General features: G+C 40.2%; 1 protein-coding gene across 1 annotated transcript in view; it reads left to right on the top strand.

The window, feature by feature from the left end:
- The window catches only part of veph1 (ventricular zone expressed PH domain-containing 1), a 76,036-nt gene that overhangs the window by 26,936 nt on the left and 27,775 nt on the right, over nucleotides 1-21,325 (top strand). The window contains exons 5-9 of the mRNA XM_018681179.1: nucleotides 6,946-7,109; nucleotides 8,394-8,603; nucleotides 14,471-14,691; nucleotides 16,195-16,440; nucleotides 17,981-18,357. Of these exons, the coding sequence (XP_018536695.1) occupies nucleotides 6,946-7,109; nucleotides 8,394-8,603; nucleotides 14,471-14,691; nucleotides 16,195-16,440; nucleotides 17,981-18,357 (1,218 nt within the window). The remainder of the gene's footprint in view (nucleotides 1-6,945; nucleotides 7,110-8,393; nucleotides 8,604-14,470; nucleotides 14,692-16,194; nucleotides 16,441-17,980; nucleotides 18,358-21,325) is intronic.

The raw sequence follows: 21,325 nt of genomic DNA, 5'->3' as shown, positions 1-21,325 counted from the left end.
GTGTATATATACTGTATGTTGTATGTGTATCTATATGATGTGAGTGTGAACTGCCTCTATTCTTGTGTGTGTGTGCACTTTCAAGGGGATGGAAATAATGACTTCCTCATGGGATTTAGGATTTGCCCCCACTCTCTCACTCTCATCCCGCTCCCTCCGCCCTCCATCGTCCTGTCTGACTGTGTCTCTCTTTCATTGTGTCTGTTTTCTCTCTCTCTCAAATACCTACTGAAACACACACTTGTCCACTTGTTATCTGGGAGGAACAGCCTTTTCATTCAGACAGCTGCACAGAAAGAGAGAGGGAGTTGTGTGAGAAAAAAAAGTAACAAAAGCTGCATCAATGAGCTCTCTATCACCATGTGATAGAACACAATATTGGTTTATTCTGCTGCGAGTTCATTAAGGCTTTTACATTGTGTTGAATTTAACACTTTCTTTTGCATGACTTCATCATCCTATGCACCTGTCTGTGAGACTGCTGCTGTCTATTACAGTAGGCCCTTCTCAGTAAGAAGAAAAATCCACTAATGCACAAGAAGTGGTGTGTTTTGTGTTTCCTTCAGGTGCTGCTGCAGTGATATGATTCATACAACAGGAAGTAAATAATCATGAATATCTACTGATAAAAGGCACTGACCAGGCAAAGAAAAAGAAACACCTCAGCAATGACACTACAGCAACTAAAAATCTTGTTTTCACTGACTTGCAGTGATTTACAAAAATGAACACAATGTACGAGAACAAGAATGATATATTACATGACAACAGGAAACCCACCAAAAGAACACAGAGTCAAACAACAACAACCAAGGATATTAAGAACAACAGCATGAAAACTGCAGTGCTACAATATATTAAATAAAAGAAAGAAAAAGATAAAGGATTAAAGGAAAATAAATCATCTAATAAATAGCATGAGGAAAATCAATTTAAAACAACAGGTCATCAATTCTCCGTTTTGAGAGACTAATTTAGAGATCTAGAAAATGTGCTTTTGTTTACAGAGGATATAACTCAAAATATTAAGAAATGACACTGCAGTGAAAGGCGTTATTCTTGCATCATAGAAACAGAGTCACATCATATAAAGTAAAAGTACAAGGATCATTAATGAAACTGAAAATGTGGGTAGCAATGATGAATGACTACAAAAATGACAAAGATCTGCAATGTCCCCATATTTCGCAATAAAGTAATAAACAGAATAAATACACAGTGCACAGTATTTTATTAGATGCATTTATTAGATACAGTGTTTGGGTTTTTGTCTGGGTTTTTTCCCAGTTCGTGTGTCAGTTTATCTTTTGGAACAACTTTAAATGCTTGTGAAGAATTTGTGATGTAGACGTCTACTCCAGGATGTGTCCGTCCACTGTGACTTCACTGTTGGGTGTGGTTACAAAAGTGCAGCGAAGTTGAAACCTTCAATCACAGAAGGCAGTGGAAAAACTGTTTTTAAACCTCATATGAAGTTACTCTTAATGTTCAAAATGTTTATTTTTACTCTGTCATCCCAGCTGTCAACAATGAGCTTAATTTCCTAGCAAGATTGTAAAACCACACTACCAGACATTCTCTGCATAGACCACAGTGCTGACAGTTGTGAAAACATGGAACAGAGAGAAAGAAAGCACAGGCATGTCTCTTAACTCAAAACACAGAAACATGCAGTGAAACCCTGATGAAAGCATAAACTACCATCTTTAAATTGATAACACATTGAAGTCTCTAGATCAAACAACAAGTATTATTTCTAGAAATTTAGCAAAAAATCTGAGAAGTTTTGTCACCCAAGGAAAAACAACTTTTTATAATTTCTGTCATAGTTCAGAGATGAAAAGCAGAAAGATGTGCTGACTCTAAACCTTGAACACAGTTATGGGTATAATTTATCATAGACCAAGGCAGACCAATATACTTTTAAAGACAGAAGTTGAGAAAGAAAACAAACACGAGAGGGTATAGGCACTATATGTGTGTGCATGTGTGTGATGTAAATGTTTCCATGTTTTGAGTTATGGCTGCCACCTGAGATTGGCAATTTATCAGCTGGAGACACATCATACATCTTCCCCTAACAGACCAGTGAAGAAATCACTCCAGCATGTGAGCATGTACAATGTGCACATTTACATTAGTCTTGTATACATTGTGTATCCTTATACTTCTTTTTTAAAACACAGTATGTAAGATTATATGTATAGTTGCCTTGCTGGACTCCAAACCTTCATGTATCAGTGATTCATCAGAGAATTCATTTGACTCCACTTCCTATTTTATCACCATAAAACCATATATCAGTGTCTTTACCTTAAGTTCAGTACTCTGTTGTTTTACTTTCACCACATGGAAAACTGTACATTGATACACAGAGTCAATGAACCTGTTGAAAGGAAAAAAAGATGCTGACAAATGTAAAAACTGATGAAAGATGACTTGAAAGATGTAAAGAGAAATACAAGTGTCCAGAGGGGATGTTACATTTATGTTATTAGCTTCATATCCTTACTCTTAGCACAGAAAACATAGATAAAAGCTGGATATTTTTTACATTCAAATCCTCCTGTCACACATTAATCCTATGTTGTTGAATTTGACTCCACACTGATGTTTTAGAGCACCTGGTCTCTTTTGCTTTTGCTGAAGTTGATAGTCAAACTAAGTAGGTCTTTGATGAAAAGCGTTTTTCCTGCATCAAAAAACATCACCACAAAGTGTCATTACATAGTGCTGTATGTAATCCTTCTTCTATCTGATCTCAAGATTGTGATCTGGAGAAAAATGACTCAAAACGACTTAAGTTAACAGTGTCAAAACAGGGAATGGTTTGTTATTCTTAAAATGCAATGAAAAGTCATGTGGAGGAGGTCATAGCTGGGATGAATAGATGGACGTACAAAGTATTTGACTTCAGCCAAGTGTTTGACTTTGACACAGGAGAATGGGAGTTTGCATCGGTTTGGGAAGTGCTCATAACTGGTTTTTGAAATGCAATGACAAATGACCTACTTTATTGTTTAAGTATGACTTACTGAAATTACTTTGCACCAAGGGACTATTTGATTTGATCAAGCATGCAGATGTGTCGACCATGCGCCCAGCTGCACTTAATTTCTGCTGACTCAGCAGTTAGCGAAAGAAGGCTTGAGTAATACATCTTTTTGGGACTCATCATAGTCTGATAGTGTCTTGTATTCCTTGGTAATGATTAGGATAATGAGGAAGTTGAAGTCAGAATGCATGGAAATGCATTTGTCTTTCACACACAGAGAGTCTGTAGGAGGAAGTTATCTAGGTGAAAGGGGAAGGCGGTCAGTGAGTTTAAACATTGCAGGAGAGACTGTATGTGTGTATATAGATATAGATCAATGAATTGTATTGGCGCACATCTGGCCGGCTGTCACGGTGCACACGCTTTATGATTTAGATATAAAATATTTTTATGCATGAAACATTTTGAGTAATGTGTACATGTAATGAAAATCCTTACACATCTTTCTTTGCGCTCTGGCAACTGGATCTCTTCCAGGGAGCTCATATGGACCTGAATCCTTTGAATGATTTTTACTGTGTTGCAGGGGGTGGGATTTGCTCATGTAACAAAAATGCACAGAATTCCAAAGAATATGGGCTTTCTGGGAGAGGTTCATCTCCTGTCTCTTACATTTTGATTTGACAGTTCCTCCCCGCCCTTGCCCACCTGAGGTTACTTGAGCCGCGTGATATATGACTTACGGGACATGCAAACATGGATTGAGTGTTGGAAGCTACAGAAAACATGTTTGAGTCGTAAAAGTGCTCCAGAAACATCCCTGTGGATATCGTTTGTGCTGATCTCTGCAGTTTTGTCCTGTGCAATAACCTCCCTTACATAGGGGGTTCAGTGTTTGGAGTTTCCTTTGGCAACTCATGCACACTGTGATATGAACAGAATGTTCCTTTACTTGATTAATTGAGAAAATGTTTCATTCTATAAAAAAAACTGAACTTTGTTTCAGGGAACTGTGGAACACCTGGTTTTTGCTCTTCAGTCACGTACTGTATGTGCTATCCCTTATCTCAGTTTAAAAGTACCTTGATCCTCCCGGGGTTTGGTCTTGCAGCCTTTGGGGGTTAAAATGTCTTCACTTAACATGCAATAACTAGTAAAATGAAAACTGCATGTGCATCTTTTATTCTGGTCTGAGAAAAGTTACTTTGCTTTAGATGTACTGGTCCCAGTGCTGTCAGTGATACCTTTACTTAATGGTTTTGTCATCGCTGTGGGATGTGATGGCTTTTTACCATGGCCACTTCTACAGCTTAAGAGACTGAAAATCATGGTTCCCATGACTCAGACTATTTTAGTTTCCTCTTAGGGCCTTTATGGAAGTATTTAGCACAGACATTTTAATATAGCAGGGACAAAGAAAGAACATTACTTTAAGAATATTACAGCCAACATCTGTATTAAAGTCATTTTTTATTCTAAGTTAACTTTCTCTCCAGGCGTTTTTCTGTGGCTTACCTTTGGATTCTAATGTGACATTTGGAAAAACGGCACACTAATAGAAAGCCATCATGTTCTCTCCTTCCCATTCACATAAAGTCAACAATAGTTTGACAGACCAGTTAGTTTTTTTTTTCTTCTTGGAAAATGTCTTTCAAAAATGTCGCCTTTGTGTGCTGAAGGACCAAAGGTCATTACAGGATATTTTACTGAGATTTGTAAGTCATGATGATGGGTTGGGTGTATGCTGGAATGAAGGTATGAAGGTCAGATACTGTGCTCGCACATACACACACACACACAGAAAGAGAGCGAGAGACTGAGCTGTAGGCAGATACAGTAGGTGTCAAATAAGGCGGTTTTACAAAATAAGTATATTTGGTCAATAATCAGACAAGTATATTCAGTCCAGGCAGGGTGTGTCTCACACATGCTGTCTGTGTGTTTAGATGTGTGTGTGTGTCTGTGCGCGCCTAAGGGTACAGTGTACAGGCCACTTAAACAGGTAAGCTCTATAAATCCTTCTCAGTGTGTTTCTGTGCAGACTCTCGTCTCCTCCTGCCTTTTAACATTCCTCTGAACAGACCTGTAAATGCTACATGCTCAGCTTTATGGTTATTACCAGCTCTCTCTTTCCGTACATCAACTATATCTGTCTCTTTTTATGGTTATTTGTGTCGTAAGTATACGGATGGGGGTGTGTGTTTGTGTGATGTTATACAGTATAATCTATGATTAAAAGGAATAGAAAGAGACATAACAAGATCCAGTCACCATCTTCTGAATATTTCTGTGTGTTCTTCTTTCTTCTGCCTTTGAACAGTACAGAACAGTCAGTCCTCCCTGTTGATCAGTGCCAGTCGTCTGTACGTCTTTGAGCACACAGCCTGTGGTTGAGGTGATTCACAGCTGTAGATCACCTGTTGTATCTGCTGTGTTTTATCAAAAATGATAAACATGCACCATATGTTGTTCAAATGGATTCACTTTTTTTAAACTAAAGCTGTTTGACATATGCTGAAACAGACGTCACAGTCAGTGCAAAGGCAACTTTATTGCTGCTTCTAACAACATTTTTGATACAGTATTGATTTATTAAGCATGACTTTGTCCAATCAAATCTAATTTGATCACCATATTATCCCAAAATGTTGAACTACTCCTTTAACCCTCCTTCATCAGTCCCTCCCTCCCATCAACATCCATCTTTTTGCCGTTTTCAGACCTTCTGTCCGACTTCATTTTCATCTGTTCCATCTGCCCCAGATACTGTAAATCCAATAAAATATTATTAGAGTAAATCCCTGAACATTAGCACCACATATATAATTTGTCCCATGGTTTAAACCCTGAAGCATCTGTGACAGTAACTTTTATCTCACTGCAGTTAAAGATTGAATTTACAATACCTCTTGTTGTCTGGAGTTTGGTCCTGTTGTAGGACACAAAAACCATTGTTTCAGTTCTTGAAATGAACCTACCATTTGGAAAATCTTTGCTCAGCATTGTGAATCATTTAAAGATGTTTCATACGTGAGTCAAAGGCTGTTGGGTAATGTCGTGGGTTTTTGTTAGGCTGCGTGCTGATTTATAAACGTCTTTATGTCCAGTCATGCGTCAGAGCTGACTCTCTCTTTTTTTTCCTGCATCAGCATCACTGAAGGAATATTGACAACAAATGGCAAAAGCTTTATTCTTTAACACAGATGTTGGACTGTTGACTGTGAATCTTTGGCTTGTTTTCCAAGAAAAATTAAATAACAGTGATGTTACTGCAACACTACAAACAGCATAAAGGGAAATACCAGTTTCAAACAACCTGGGTCTCATTTTGGCTTGGGAGCAATAAAATTATTGTCACCAAGTTAATTGTTGAGATCTGGGAATGTGGCTCTTGATGTCTGATTATGCAAGAAACATGAGCAGTCACACAATCATTCAATTTTTACAAAACCCAGTCAGCCAAAGAGAACCCAAACTATGCAGTTAAAGTTTTCAGTTGCACGCAGCTTCACACCCGTGTAAAAACATTTACTTAGCAATAGTTAAGGATGAGGGGAAAGCATTTTCCTAGCTGAACTTAGGTGCTTGAGCCGGCAGCTGACCAGGCACAAGCCCTGCTCTGGATTCATCTCAAAGTACTCAGGTTTCCACATTTATCAGCCACTACAAGTTGGCAGCTATACCTGCTACGTGTCTGTAAATTTGTTGGCACTCAAGCAAGTAAAAACAACAGCGTATTAGCAGTGTGGTTTGATTATGTTTGGATAGGCTAAAAACCAGAAAACATCATGAAGGACAGGTTTTGTAGCAGGACTGTTGGGTTGGAGTGCGTTAGTTTTAGCTGGGTGTACCTAATAAACTGCCAACTGAGTGTGCCTACTGAACATAGTGTAAAGTTAGTAATACATGTATAATACATCTCTCTCTCTCTCTCTCTCTGTCTCTGGCAGGTAACCACATGCTGTTGCGAGTGTTGCCATCAGTTTACCCCAGACAACCAGACACCATCCACCGTCACCTAGGCAACCTCACCGCAATGATGTCACAGCTGGAGTCCCCAGAGCAACAACACCTGATCAGACTCATTCAGATGGTTGCAGAACAACATCCGCTTGTGAGTGTTTATGCGTGTAGTCTTATGTTATAAATAAAGATTGGCTGTTTCGGGCTGGGTTTGGGAAATGTGTCATACAACCGCCATCTTCAGTGTTACAGACTATTCTATTCAAGATTCTCTAAGTGGTTGTCTCACTTGTCTCACTTTGCCAGTGATCTAAATACAATCTGTAGTTCTTGGCACCATTTTCATAAGCCTTGAAATAAGTGTTTTAAGAAGTCATAGATTAGTACGACCAAAAATGAGTAACCTGTATTACACAGTATACTATTATTTAAAATGATAATGAGGTGGTTACATTACAACATGACTGTTGAGTTATCTCAACAAAATCAGAACTGAGTGTCTCTGGCCATGGTATAAATATATATTTAACTTGGTTTTGGCTCACTCTGAACAACGTGTGTGGCTTTTTTCTAACATTTCTGCCTCATGAGTCAAGCTTTATCAGACTTTTTACAGTTCAACTTTGTTATATCCTGTAATGAGCTCATGTGGACATGTAGAGAAAAAAATCCACTGGAACATAGTTAGGAGCGTGGGGAATGTGGAGTACACATTTCTCAGTAGGAATTCCCTTAATTCTGCATATTTTGGAGCAGAGCTGCTGATGTTCAACATGAGGGGAAAGTACCACATACCAGCAAAAAGAGAGCACATGGGGGTAAAATATGGGTAGTCTCACTCACATGTGAAGCTCTGGAGAAAGAAAACCAGCCATCTGGAGTTATTCTAATCTCCATCCCCCACACAGACACACAAAATATTTCTGTTGTGATTGTCGCTGCATTCATCACAGCAGTTACCGAATCTCCAGCAGCCTAATGTTGGCTTACTGGAAGTGATGTAGTATTGAAAAGATTAGAAATGACAATGATGTGTAACTTTAACATTACATAACTTTTAATTTTTGCAAAAACAGATACTGTTTGATATTAGCGTGATTATTCAGAACAAGTGACTCATAACGTAACAGCAGGAGGGCTGCAATGGTGGGCATTGTTAGTCTGATCCAGTGCAGTCCAGTGTGACCAGTGTGGATAATGAGGAGGAACTGTTCATTCACTCAGTTTGTCCAGACAGTCCTACAGTCAAGCTTTTGTTTATTATTAGTCACCAGGCTCTTCATCTCGCTCCAAGCTCGCTCCTCTCACCTCCAGCCTTCATTAAAACCACATCAAGCCTCTGTTAGGTGGTGTTGGTGCCCAAACAGTGACAGAATTTCTTACTGTTATCGTCAAAAATGATCAATCGTGCTTCATTTTTTTCTTGTCCATGCAGATGTTAAGCCCTCAGGTGCCTGCGTTGGTTGGTTACCTAGGTGACCAGTCTCTAACTGAGGCCCTGCTGGGCGCGCTCGTGGACGTGTCTCAGGCCAGCCCTTCCTCACTGGTCAACTTCCTGCCGGCGCTGAGGATTGTGGGACAGCAGTGCCCCGCTCTCCTGGGTCATGTGGCCAGAATCCACGGGTCGGTCGGCATCATTAGTGAGGTACAAACACACACACTGAAAACACACATATTTAAGTGTAAACTTTATAATCAGTTGCAGAAAGTGGTTGCAGTTGAGTGAGATTATGTGTTTCAAACTGAACGCCAGGAAAAAGACTTAAAGACGGGAATGAATGTAAACAGACGTAGGCTGATTCTAGCAAACTGACATCTGCACAAGCTGAAACTTCAGTAATTATCTCCAAGCTCCAATTAAGGAATGTGAGAAGAGAACAGGGAAACAGGGAGTCTGAAGGAAATTACAGAAACAAGAGGAGTTCCTGGAAATCTGTTTAACTCTGAGCTTCCTCTTTATCACACAGAAACACAGATGGTGTTAGCATTCTGCAGCAAATGTCTGTATTGTGGGTGCACTGGCCAAGCAAAGAAAAACTTATATTCATGTAAAATGACATGGGAACAATGCTATTAATGCACCTTAGGTTGACCTGACAGTGGGTATTCACACACACACACACACACACACAGAAACAGGCAGGAGTGATTATTTTAATGAGTAGGGAAGAATGGGCTGTAATCTCACATGACTTGTTCTCTGTTGTCCTGCCAAGTATAAAACACACACTCTCTCATACCGGACCGGACAGGCCCGGACAGATCCGGAGGTTTTGACTGCCGTCTAACGCCTACATCAGTGTTCAGTGGGAGCGTCTCTCCTAAACAAACACATGCCGAGTCCTCAGAAGAGTCAAAAACTGCTGCCCTGGTGGGAGAAAAAATCTTGTTTGAGTAGGATAGTTAAAGGGAAGGGTCTTTTGAGTTGTAGCCTAATGATGCAGCTATAATACAATTTATGGAAACATTAACTTCAGGAAAGGTCCCTAGTTCTATTTGTGCTGACAAAGGAAGAACCGAAAAAGTAACAGTGTCAGGTGACAGTATTGGTTTGAATTGTGCAGTATGATGTCTGTGTTGTATATGACCACAATACCTACTAATACAGTATTTAACATTTTGCTGAATATTTAAAGTATCAACATGTGTTTCGAGTGAGACTAAGTGTGTCCCATGTGCCTCGTTTTGGCCAACCCATGGTTAAACACTTGGCTGTCCTGCAGACTTGGCTGTTCATTTGCCCTTAATAGCACCTCTCTTGAAGTCAAAAGTGGTGTTTTTCAAAAGTGCCATTACTGACTGTGACTGGAGCCCTCTGCTAAAACACTTGAGCTGCTGATTACAGGTTAATTAGCCAAACGACCAGAGTAAACTGCAAGGTGGCATCGCCACTGACTGCAGAGAAGGAGTGATGTATGCCGAGGTTTTTCAGAAACACACATGCACACAGAAGGTCAGTCATTAAATTATGTTGCTGCCTGGCTCTGTTTCTCTGGTTGTTCCTCCACTTTAGTAAAGACTGAATTATCTCTACAACTATTCAGTGAATTGCTGTGAAATTTTGCACACACATTCATAGTGCTCAGAAGATATATCCCTCTGACTTTGATGATTATTTGACTTTTTTGATTGATTAGGACTAAATTTCAGGGTGATGTTTGTGGTTTTCAGTAAAATATCTTGACAGTTATCAGATGGATCACCATCAAATTTGCTACGGACATTCATACTTTTTGTAGTGTTCTGTCATCAGGTGAAAATTTTTAATTTGTCCGTGACAAATAATAAACATTAGCATTGTCAGTGTGAGTATGTTAGAATGCTAACAATACCTAACTCAAATGACTACTGTGTCAAAGTACAGTTTCACAGAGATGCTCTGCGTGGCTGTAGAGTTTAAGTCTTGTTCATCTGGGAATTTTAAATTAACTCCTAATTCCTTTGTTTATCTTATCTTTCTTTCCCATCTGCAAATGGTTCTGAATAGATCCTTGTGTTGGCCAGGCTTGAAAAAACGTGAAAGGAGAGTCTTTGTTACATAGCAACTCAGTAAATGCTTGCAAACCCAGCGTGACTTGAAATCAAGGCAACACAAAGGATGATCGGAGACATACACCAGATAGTGTAGGGTGTGTGTTCTATACATCACGGCATTCTCACACCCAGATCAGCGTGCCTCACATGTGAGTCTAGATGTGTCATGCAGACGTAGTATATAATACATGATTGTCCATGCTGCAGTGTAATGATGGGTAAGATGAAGTCATGGATTACAGTCACTCTGAGATGTGTGTGTGCAGAGTGATGAAGGTGACAGCAGGACGGGGTGAGGGCTCCCGCTCTCTTTTCCTCTGGGTCCATTTAAGGCAGTTTAACAGCAATTTCGGGAAATTAACGAAAGGGGAAAAAGCATCATGACTGTCTCAAGATGAAGTGCACCCCCTCCACACATGCACACATATATATACACAGATAGGTAGACACACACACAGAAATCATGGAGCTGGAAACCATAGTAAAGTTTTCTATTACTCCAGGGCAACCTTTCCTCCAAAGGCAGCCTTCCTCCTCAATCTTCTTGTCGGAAAACCTGCCAACCTAGCTACATCACACACACATACACACATACACACGCACATACTCATGCACGCACACACAGTTGGTCGGACCTCAGTGTCCTGTCTTTCTTCACATTGGAACCATTTGGAAAATAACCCATGTTTTTCTGGGAAATGCCTCTGCAGTGGCCTCCTGTGGGCTCGTGTTTGTGCCCTACACGCATACACACACACACACACACACACACACACACTGGGATGCATTTGTACTTGATTCTAACTGGGTTTCACAACACTCTCTCTTTGGCTTCCTTTCTCTCCTTCGGGGAGTTAGTCTATATTATGTTTCTATACTTATTGCTTGTTAGATCAGAATATATAACAATTCTCATCTCTCTAAGATGAGGATTGTGATATAGATCTCTGAGTGAAAGAAACCCCTGTACACTGTACAATGCTGTTCCATCCAACAGTCCTGTAGTAAATTCTCCCTCTGATGACGTGAAATATTTGCTGTTGATGTCAATTCAGAGAGATGTTGATTCAACTTTGTTTTCATTTTTGAGGCTGTAGTTAGTGGTGATCTTTAATTGGTTTGCCTTATATTGTCAAGGAGGGGCACAGCAGTCACAAGACAGATCTTAGTTACTACAGAGTTAGAAAAGACAAGGAGGAGGAGGTAGAAGTATATTGGTTGTGTTAAATGAGTTTATTTTTTCTGATATTTTTCTTATCTTTGCAATTTTCCTCTGAAATACTGCAGAACTTTATCTTTTCAGACCAATAAAACCTATAGAGATGGTTAAAATCAGGGCTTGCAAGTGGAGAATGATTTGTGAATTGTCCGTAAGACCTTTGGGAAAATATCATATTAAAGTGGTGACACTTGTACAAGCAGAATGTAGGTAGATGAGACTGGCAGAGAGGTAATAATACACTAATTGTCTTGTTTGAAATTAATGACACTTACTTAGTTAGATGTGTTTTTGGTGTAGGATTGCTTCTCTTTTCCCTAATGATAATGCACTTTAAATTTATCAATAAACGTGCTAATATTAGGTTTTGATAAGGGAAGGGGTTTTTGTCATTTCTGCTGAGGTATCAGTTTGCTGAAATCTGGCACAGTTGCTCAGTTCAGGTAGAAATGAGTAGATTTCATGATTTGAGTTACCTACCCTGGATATACAGAATATATCACTGCTGCTCTGTGTGAAAAAAGCACACAGTCCTGCACACAGCAGTATCTCCATGGGCCTTGTTAGGGAGCGGGTTGGTGGTCGAGTGCCAGACTGCAGCTCCAGAGGAAGCAGAGAAATCAGTGTGTGTTGATGGACAATCAGGGGGAAACCAAGCGACCGAGCAAACAAGGAAAGAAAGTGAGCAGAGAAAGGATTTGGCTTGTCAGTGGACCGGTGCAGTGTTTTCCTTTTGTTTTTCTTTTTAAAACTCTGAATCACTCAATATTCAAATTAAGTTTTTTTAAACAAGATATCTCTAACACACAGGCACATGTGCTACTGCCAGAAGAGATTGGCTCCCATTGTTGCTAGAATTATGATAATGGAGTGATGGAAATGAACAAGCCAAGTTGTGTTTCTCTCAGATATTGTGTTTATGTGTGTGTCTGTTTGTGTATTTGTGCACACATGAGGCAGAAAAAAGTGACTTCTTTCCCCAGATCCATATCTCTCCTGTCAGATCGGCAATTTGGGGGAAACAGCTGCTCCTCTGCCATAAGTTTTTGGAGAACATGAAAACTCATAGTTAAACAGAACAACATACAGCAGCAACAACAACAACACAACAGTTTATAGTTCTCTTCTACAAACTTCATGTTATTGTCCTCTTTTGCAGGGTTTTACATGTATTTTTAATGAGCCATGAGTCAAAGCAGTGATGTGTTTAGCACATTAAATCAAAGCCAAGTGATTTTTCCAAACAATTGAACACGATCTGTAATGTTTGATGATTAAAGGATGATGAGGCCTTCATGGCCTGGCAGGTTTTTAATGTTATTACTGTAAAATGTCTCACTTGCAAACTGTAGATGATGTAAGTTCTGCTAATGCTGTAATGTTTGAAAGTATTGTAGGGAGTAAAATCATGTCAACAATAAAAGCCTGAACTGTGGTGCAGATGTAGCACACATCTTTTAAAGCCTTTGTACCTGCAGTCTGCTACTCCAGGCATGCTCCTATTTCATTTTTTGTGTTGGACCTCAGAAACTCCTAAATACTTGCTTGGTGTGTTGTTACAGTATAAATTAAAGTTTTGCCTTTTCTGGTAGTTTTGGCATCCTCATATAAATTTTGTATTCTACAGAGAGAGCTTGTGAAACATGCCCAAACTGTGCAGTAACCGCATTCTTCTCTCCTCGTTATAAGGTGTGGTTGAGGTCGGTGAGCACAGGTTGGCTCTGTCCGTCCTTCTGTCCCTCCATCAATCACTCACAGTTTTTCTCTCAGTAAGAGAAGGAGAGGGAGAGCTTTAAAGGTTTCATTTTTTAGTCCAAGCATTGTGAGTTTTTACAAGCTTAGAGACTTCAAGTTTTTTTTTTAACCGGTTTTTGTGCACAGATGGGGGGGTTTTATTTGGCTTTGGTTCTGCCCTAAAACGCTGCAAGAGAGCTGTTACTGAATCATGTCACCTTTGTTCATCTGTTATCACAACGATTTTTGTGTTTACTGGTTTACACCCCCTGAAATCATGACTGTTTTCTGTTAAATAATGGATGAGGATCCAATATGAGCAAAGTTTAAGCCCTGCAGGTTAAATAGCAATTAATGTTGCATTTACAGGACTATATTGGTTAAGATTGTTGCATATTACAGGAACCAGTGCATAATACAAGAGAGGTTTGAGTCTTCCCTGGAGAATACTTGCTAGATATTATTCTGTGTCAAAGCTGAGCAGGTTGTATGTGCTCTTGGTACAGTTTATACAAATAGCAGGCTGAGAATGATGAAATATATGTGTATGTGTGTATGTTGTTACAAAGGCCAGTGGAAAAGTAATGCCATTTGGGAAAAGAAGTTGTTTATATTTTCTAAGTTTTGCCGAGAGCCAACCGCATGTGTTTGTATTTATTATTGTTTGTCATGATCTAGACGCAAAAGGAGTCACACCAAACCCCCCAAACTGCCTGGAAGTGTAAAATGAATGTGTGTCAAATTAGATTAAATTTCCTCTTTCCTCACCAACACACATGCAGTGAAACAACACTTCCAGACCTTCCCATAACACAACACAGGTCCAGTTTTCAATGCACTTAAAAACCCACAACAGCAGCAATAACCGTTAAATCTGGATGTTTCTGTACATTAAAGCAGCTTGTTGGCAATCTTATTTTTTCTTTGTTTAGTTTTATGGCCAGACTAGCATGGATCACAACACCACATATTATGATTTTTAACATCTTTCCTCTCCCTCTCTTTCTGTCGTCTCCTTTCTTCAGACTCATGCTCACAGCTCATTGGTCTACCTGGTGTCCCTCCTGGGCAGCATGGAGCACAGCTTTCACCACACGCTGCTGCTGGAGATCAGAGGTCTGACTGACCGTTACCCGTCTGTACTGGGTGGCTGCGGCAAAGACATCTACAGGATGAGCAACTCCTTTACTGCTATAGCCAGACTGCTGGGGAGACGGCTGGAAGAGAGCATGGCCACACACTGCAGGTTGGTGAAGTCATGCTAACACAGACTTACAGGTGTTTTTACCCTCTTATATTCCATAAAGCACATTTGATCCTGGCACTCTCATACAGCCATCACTATGGGCTCACAACAGGTATCAACTGACTGCCATTGCTGGTGTCACTTTACTGCTCAATCCAAGTAATTACACCAGGAAAGTTTAATATAGAAATGGGCTCAGGTTTTGCTCATAGTTAAAACTGCTGTTGTCTCCATTCCTCTCTTTATCTTCAGAGGACAGTGTTAACATTCTTACAACATGGACACTTCACAGTATGATTTCCCTGTGGGCACTCAGAGTTGCTGAAGTATTACCTGTGTAGTGTATGGATTTAAGATACATATTTGAATAACATAGAAAACAATGAGAATAATGAGGGGACAGGTCTGATAGACTGAATGTCTCATGACAAAATATTCATAAACAGAAATGAAGTACAACTTTATTGTTGGTGGGAATCCAGAATTGTTTCCCATTCAGACCAAATAACTTGAACTAGGATGTTTAAATGAATACTTGCTCATATTTGTATTGGCGTTTGTGTAAGCTCTAATGTTACTTTAAGTAAGATTTTAGTTTGTTGCCCAATCTAGTCAAAACACATTGCATAATTATAACAATGATTTCAAAATAAAGAGTATTTGCCTGAGATAGTGACTGATTTATCTGCATGTCAGAGAGAATAGTTAGAAATTTGGAAACTTGCTCAAATCCAAGAGAGTACCCACGCATTTAACTGATTTGTGGTACTAAACTCTAAAAAGAATTAGGTTATTATTATTTATAGACAGAATGTTTTCTTTGTAATGCTTTATATCTGATTCTGTCCTGCTGTGACGTTTTTCATACATAATTGCGACTTACAGTAAATGGAGGCCATGAAATGTGCTTCAAAATACAAAATGCATGCACACCATGTGAGGACAGCATATACATGTGTTTCTGTGAGTGTGTGTGTTCATGTGTTTGCGTGTTAATGTGTATAAGTTGACTGGAATTCATCTGGCTGCAGTGTGGGAATGACACGCACACTGCTCTCTTTCCGAAATAAGAACATTGTGTGCAGGATTGGAGGCTTCCAAAGGCTTTGCTTGGGGTCTCGCGGAAGAAAGATAGCGGGAATGAGGGACTGAGAGAGGCAGGAGAGTTTATTAGTGAAAGAGCAGGGGATGAAGACAGAGGAAAAGCAACAAAGGGGTGGTTGGAAGTCCTCTGTCAGCAAACAAGTGGAATTTTTGATGAACTTATAAAGGCCACATTGAGCGAGGGAAGGGAGGGGGCTAATTAGTTAAATAGTTAGACAACAAAAAAGAGGAGGCATTCACCATGGTGAGATACAAAGAAAAACAAAGCCAAAAAGGGAAGGGTGATGGTGAGATTTAGCGGGGGTGGGGGGGGGTACATTCAGATGTGTCTGTCCAGTTTCATGTCATGTGTCCACCACCTGTCCATCCAACCCTTTGCCCCGTGTTTGTGTGTTACAGGTTGGACGAGGCGTGCCCACCATCTCCCTGTGCGTCTCTTCCAGGAGGAGGAGGAGGAGGAGGAGGAGGAGGTGGCAGAGGAGGGGTGTCAGAGCAGCAGCTGCAGGTGAAGATTCAGGCCTTCGAGGAGAAAATGGGGGAAGAGGAGGGAGAAGAGGAGGCGGGGGAGGACTCTCCTGCCCCCCTGCGACGCTACAGCCTGAGCCAAGCTGTCAGGGACGAGAGACGAGAGATGAGATTCAACAGGTCGGTTAGTTTGTTACATTAACGTGGCCCTGCTCAGAATCAAATCTGACAGACTAGTAAACATTTGTTTTCATGAAAGATAGATTGTGATCACTGTCCCTGTGTAGCCTCCTTGAGTTTATCGATTTCCAGTCAAATTAACAAGAAATCTCTTGAGCCTAGAGGACATTACTCTTTGTCTGTTCATTAAGGAAAAGTCAAGCCTATCCAAAGTAAGAGACATTGTTTATTAAAAGGCTGGTTCATGTGGTCTAATCCAATAGAAGAGCTACTGTAACACAAATCAGAAATCAGTGCGATTAAACATCTGTAGGATGTGCTAGGAAAACAAGTCTGACCTGTGGAGGCCCCACCTCACAACTTATGGGACTTAAAGGATCTGCTGCTACCATCTTAATCTAAACTCACTTAATTTCCCTGAGGGAGTCATCCCAAGGGATCAATAAAGTCTAGTCTAATCTTGGTGCCTGATACCACAAGACACCCACAGAGGTTGTGGAGTCCATGTCTAAATGGGTCAGAGCTGTTTTGGCAGGGCAAAGGGGACCTACACAATATTAGGCCAGGTCAGCAAAGTATTGGATCAGATTAACAGTGTGGGCACTGTGGCCACTACCCCAGTTTTTCTTGGGACGAAAGTAAGTGGAGTAGTTAACCATAAGCTTAAAGTAGTGTGTAATGGCTGCTTATGAAATCCTTAGCAGGGAATGACAGACTGAAGGCTGGAATCAACAGACATCAGCAGACTTGTGTATGTTCTCTGATGATGTTCTGTCTCTCTACCCCTGCAGCCATCTTTATTTTTCATTGTTGTGGGGTTTTTGGCCTTCAATCTGGTCTTCGGCAGAATAACATTCTCAGGTGGATTAAGTGCAATCAAGTACATTCAACTGTTCATGGAAAAACTCATAAAAACCCTCTTGGTTGCCTTGTCTGTATGTTAAAAGATCTCTGTCCTGTTGTGTCACCCTAAGCTGGGGTATTATATGTTAAAAGAGCTACCCTGGTTACTCAGTAGGAATCTGACCCATAGGTATAACCCTAATGAAGGCCACAAGCTGAAACATCTGTTAATAAATTTCCTCTTTTTACTACATGTGTTGCTTGTGAGTTTTGACCTTTTCCAGTTTTTTCCCTTCTCCACGCACCTTGGAGGGTGAAATCCCTCCTCTAATACCCTTCAAGTTTAACTGGGACTTGAGTGCAGAATCATTACAGTTCACAACATTAACAAGAACATGAACAATGTGTTCTTACAGCAGACACTGACTACAAAAGGTCAGTATCTTTAGTAAAAACATGCTTTAACATGGCCACAGTTCTCCTGCCGTGTTTTCTTAATTGTTACAAAATGACAACAATATCCCCTCATAGCTTTTTGCTTCAGTGGTTTCCCGACAGAACCATGGAACCAAACCAAACCCTGTTCTGCAAGGTGTCAAAAACACACAAATCTCAATGTGGAGGAAGCAGACAGACTTTGTATTGTTAAAATCTTCAATGCTGTAGGCCCTAACTAACGGTTTTATTTCTCTCTCAGGTCAAAGAGCCTGGCTCTCCACGCTGTGCGCTCACGCTCCATCAACTCAGACACCGGGGAGGACGGTGACGGAGTGGAGCTGAGTCCAGACAACATCTTCTCTAACGCTTTGCCTAATCAGCACTCAGAAAACCAGGAAGCACCACCTGCCGACAGGAAACCGACCGGTGACGGCTCCCCGTCCGGCTCTGCTGCCCCTGACAGAGGGGTCAAAGAGGCAGAGAGAGGTGAAAGCCGAGAGACGGATGGAGAGAAGGAGGAGCAGGGGGAAACTGACAGACTCTTCCTCCATTTAAGAGACAATATGGAGGTGATCAGAGAGTTCTGTAAAGACATGGCGCAGCAGGTCCCCACACCAGAGCAGTGCGTGATAGAAGGTAATGTGAACAGCTTTGTCAGTGCATGTGTTATTTGAGAACAGTACTAAATATAATTTGATGAGAGTGTTATTGGTTTATGTAGTAGGTAAACAGAGAGAGGCAGAGGGAGGGTCTGTGTAACCTGCTGAACCTGAATGAGATTACAGTCAGATGTGGCGGCTGGGGTTGATTAATGATGCAGTATGAATAAACCTTCTGTTCTCCTCGCTCCTTCCCACTTTGACTCAGTGTCTCACACATACTGATGCAGCCTCGCACAGCAGTTGCTAGGAGGTGATTAGTATCTCTCAAGCTCCAGTCGGACAGAGATTTATTTCTCCTGGGGGAACCGTTTGATTTTAATATTGCATGTGCCGATTAGTGATTTTAATCCTATCCAGAGGGCATATGTGTGTGATTTTTCTCCTACCCCAGTATTACAGTCCTGAATACTTGGTGGTTATATCCTGTTTAGACAGACATACTATAAGGTACATTGCATCTTTGACTTCTTGTGTGCTTTTTGTGAGACCTGAAGCTCATATGATTTTCCTGTGGTATGTCTTTGCCATGAACAACAGCATTTTAATTTTTTATTAATTTGATACATTTTTAATTTATTTTTATCTCCCCCAAGACTGTCCTAATGGGGTCTTAGATCGAGTCTTTGATCTTAAAAGCCAGACTGGAATGATTATCGTTAATACGTTCAAACAGAGGTACACACATGCACGTACACACACACACAAACAAAGCATAATACTTTGCTCATTGCAATACTTTGCCCCGCACTGACCTCATCCATGGGTTTACACGATATGCAAAAAAACAAACACATGCATGAGAACATTTTGGTTTATATCTAATCTTTGTAATTTAAATTTAAATTGGTGTAATCTTAAATTTGATACCAAATTGTTGTTTTCAACATGTTGCATCAATCTGAAAAATTATAGCCTTTTGTCTAATAGCAGTAAATCAAGCTTTTGAGGCTGGAGATTTTCTTTCTTTCTCTCTCTCTCTCTCTCTTTTTAAAAAAACAGTGTGGGCCTCAGCACTTTCCTTACCCTGTTCGTGGCTTTCACAACAGTGCTTATGTTTATTGTAGTGAAGGAACATGTCACATGGTGCAACAGCGTGGCTCACTGTTGTGGTTTTAATAGTTTTATTACAAGTTGTTGGAGCTGTATGGCTCAGAGGAATAAGATATATCAGGCTGTAGGTAGACAGACAATACTTGTTAGTAGGATTGATACATTATTTGTTTTAGACTTTTATGGGACATATTTCAGCTGCAGAACCCAATGAACTCTTACTTGTTCTTAATCTGGAGTGAAAGCATGTACTGTAATGTAAAGACTGAGCTAAACCTTATGGGGCATTGCTCTGGAACTAATTTGTTAATGGAAAAATTAATCAAGGTATGAGGCAAAAAAAAAAAAGTTTTGAGGTGGGCAGGGTCTTTGTATTCAGTTACATCTATACAAAATATTCCGGTCCAAGTAGAAACAGATGAATGTTATACATACATATGTACTATGCATGAAGTACTCATATTTATATGGGTGCAGCTTTGTGAGCGTGCACACATACTTTCATACCATAGTTTTAGCAGTACATGTGGACTAGAGACAAGGGGTCAAGCAGTTCATTTGAAAAACTATGAAATGAAAAACCTCTTGTGTTCCAAACTAATCTAATCCATTTCCTAAAACTTTGTAATTCATTTTTGCATTTCCCTTCTCATTCGTCTCATATTCACGGATTTGATATTTTATTTTCATTCATGTCTAATGATTTCTGCTTATTTTCCATTTCTTGATTTGATTTGCTTCACTTGGGTTAAGATTTCATTGCCATCTTTTAGCAGCGCCTGTCAGCACCTTTTCCATATTGAATCTGATTTTTGTAAAAACTTCATCCAGCACCTCCCAAACTGATAAGTCATTGTATGTGAAATTAATCATTTGGGTGAATTTCACCTACACCAACATCAAATATGCAATTGAAAATGTACATTGCCTATGTACAGACACATTTAGAAATGAAATACAATGATCTGGGCAACAAGAACTCTGGGACCTTTCACATTTGCAATGTATGTGCAGACTTTCACAAGCACAAATTCAACAGTACACATCAATTCACACTACAACACACACGTACTTACATAAATATGCAATCATACACTATATTCCTTCCTGTGGTCCTCTGTCTGAGCCATCTGCAGTTGTGAGCTCCACCTATGGGGCGTGGATTTATTCTTTTGAACATATTAAGAACAGACAAAGCTCACAGACACACATACAGCCAAACACACACACAGCCACAGACTGAAACATGAAGTGACTAGTGTATGCAAGAGGTGATGATATTTTGATTGACAGGAGGGGATGTTATTGCTCCGCCTTTGGCCTTAATGTCATTTTAACTGTGAGGCAGCCAGGAGTCACACAGCAAAAACACACACATTTACACACATGTATGCACACACTTAAAACAGGAAACAAGACAAAAAAATAACAAACTCCTCCTTTGGCCTCTGTGTAATTGATTAAATCTGAAAATGAATGTAAATATACAACTGTTAAATACACACACACACACACGCACACATAAACACACACTTTATTCCTCACCCCATAATTGGTGCTTTGCATTTGCTCTCTCAGTATTAAGTCTCTTAATGAGAATCAACCCCAAGGCACTTAGGATATGATGTCACAGGCGGACTCTGCTGGATGATGTCATCACGATGCTGGCTGACCTACACATGTGCTGCTGACCCTCCGTCTCGGGGGACGAGGATTACACAGAAGAGTGCATATGCACATGTACACTCAGTCCAAACATCTACACACACACACACACACACGCTGACACAAAAAACATACAGCGTCAGCGACTGTTGGATACAAACTCCCTTAACACACGTGCTAATGAGTGAAGCAGTATAAACACCTTTTTAAACACACATGAACTGAGA

Source organism: Lates calcarifer, linkage group LG21, assembly GCF_001640805.2.
Source record: "Lates calcarifer isolate ASB-BC8 linkage group LG21, TLL_Latcal_v3, whole genome shotgun sequence".
NCBI lineage: Eukaryota > Metazoa > Chordata > Actinopteri > Centropomidae > Lates > Lates calcarifer.
The sequence above is the reverse complement of the archived record's forward strand: the minus strand, read 5'-3'. Positions and strand labels throughout refer to the sequence as shown.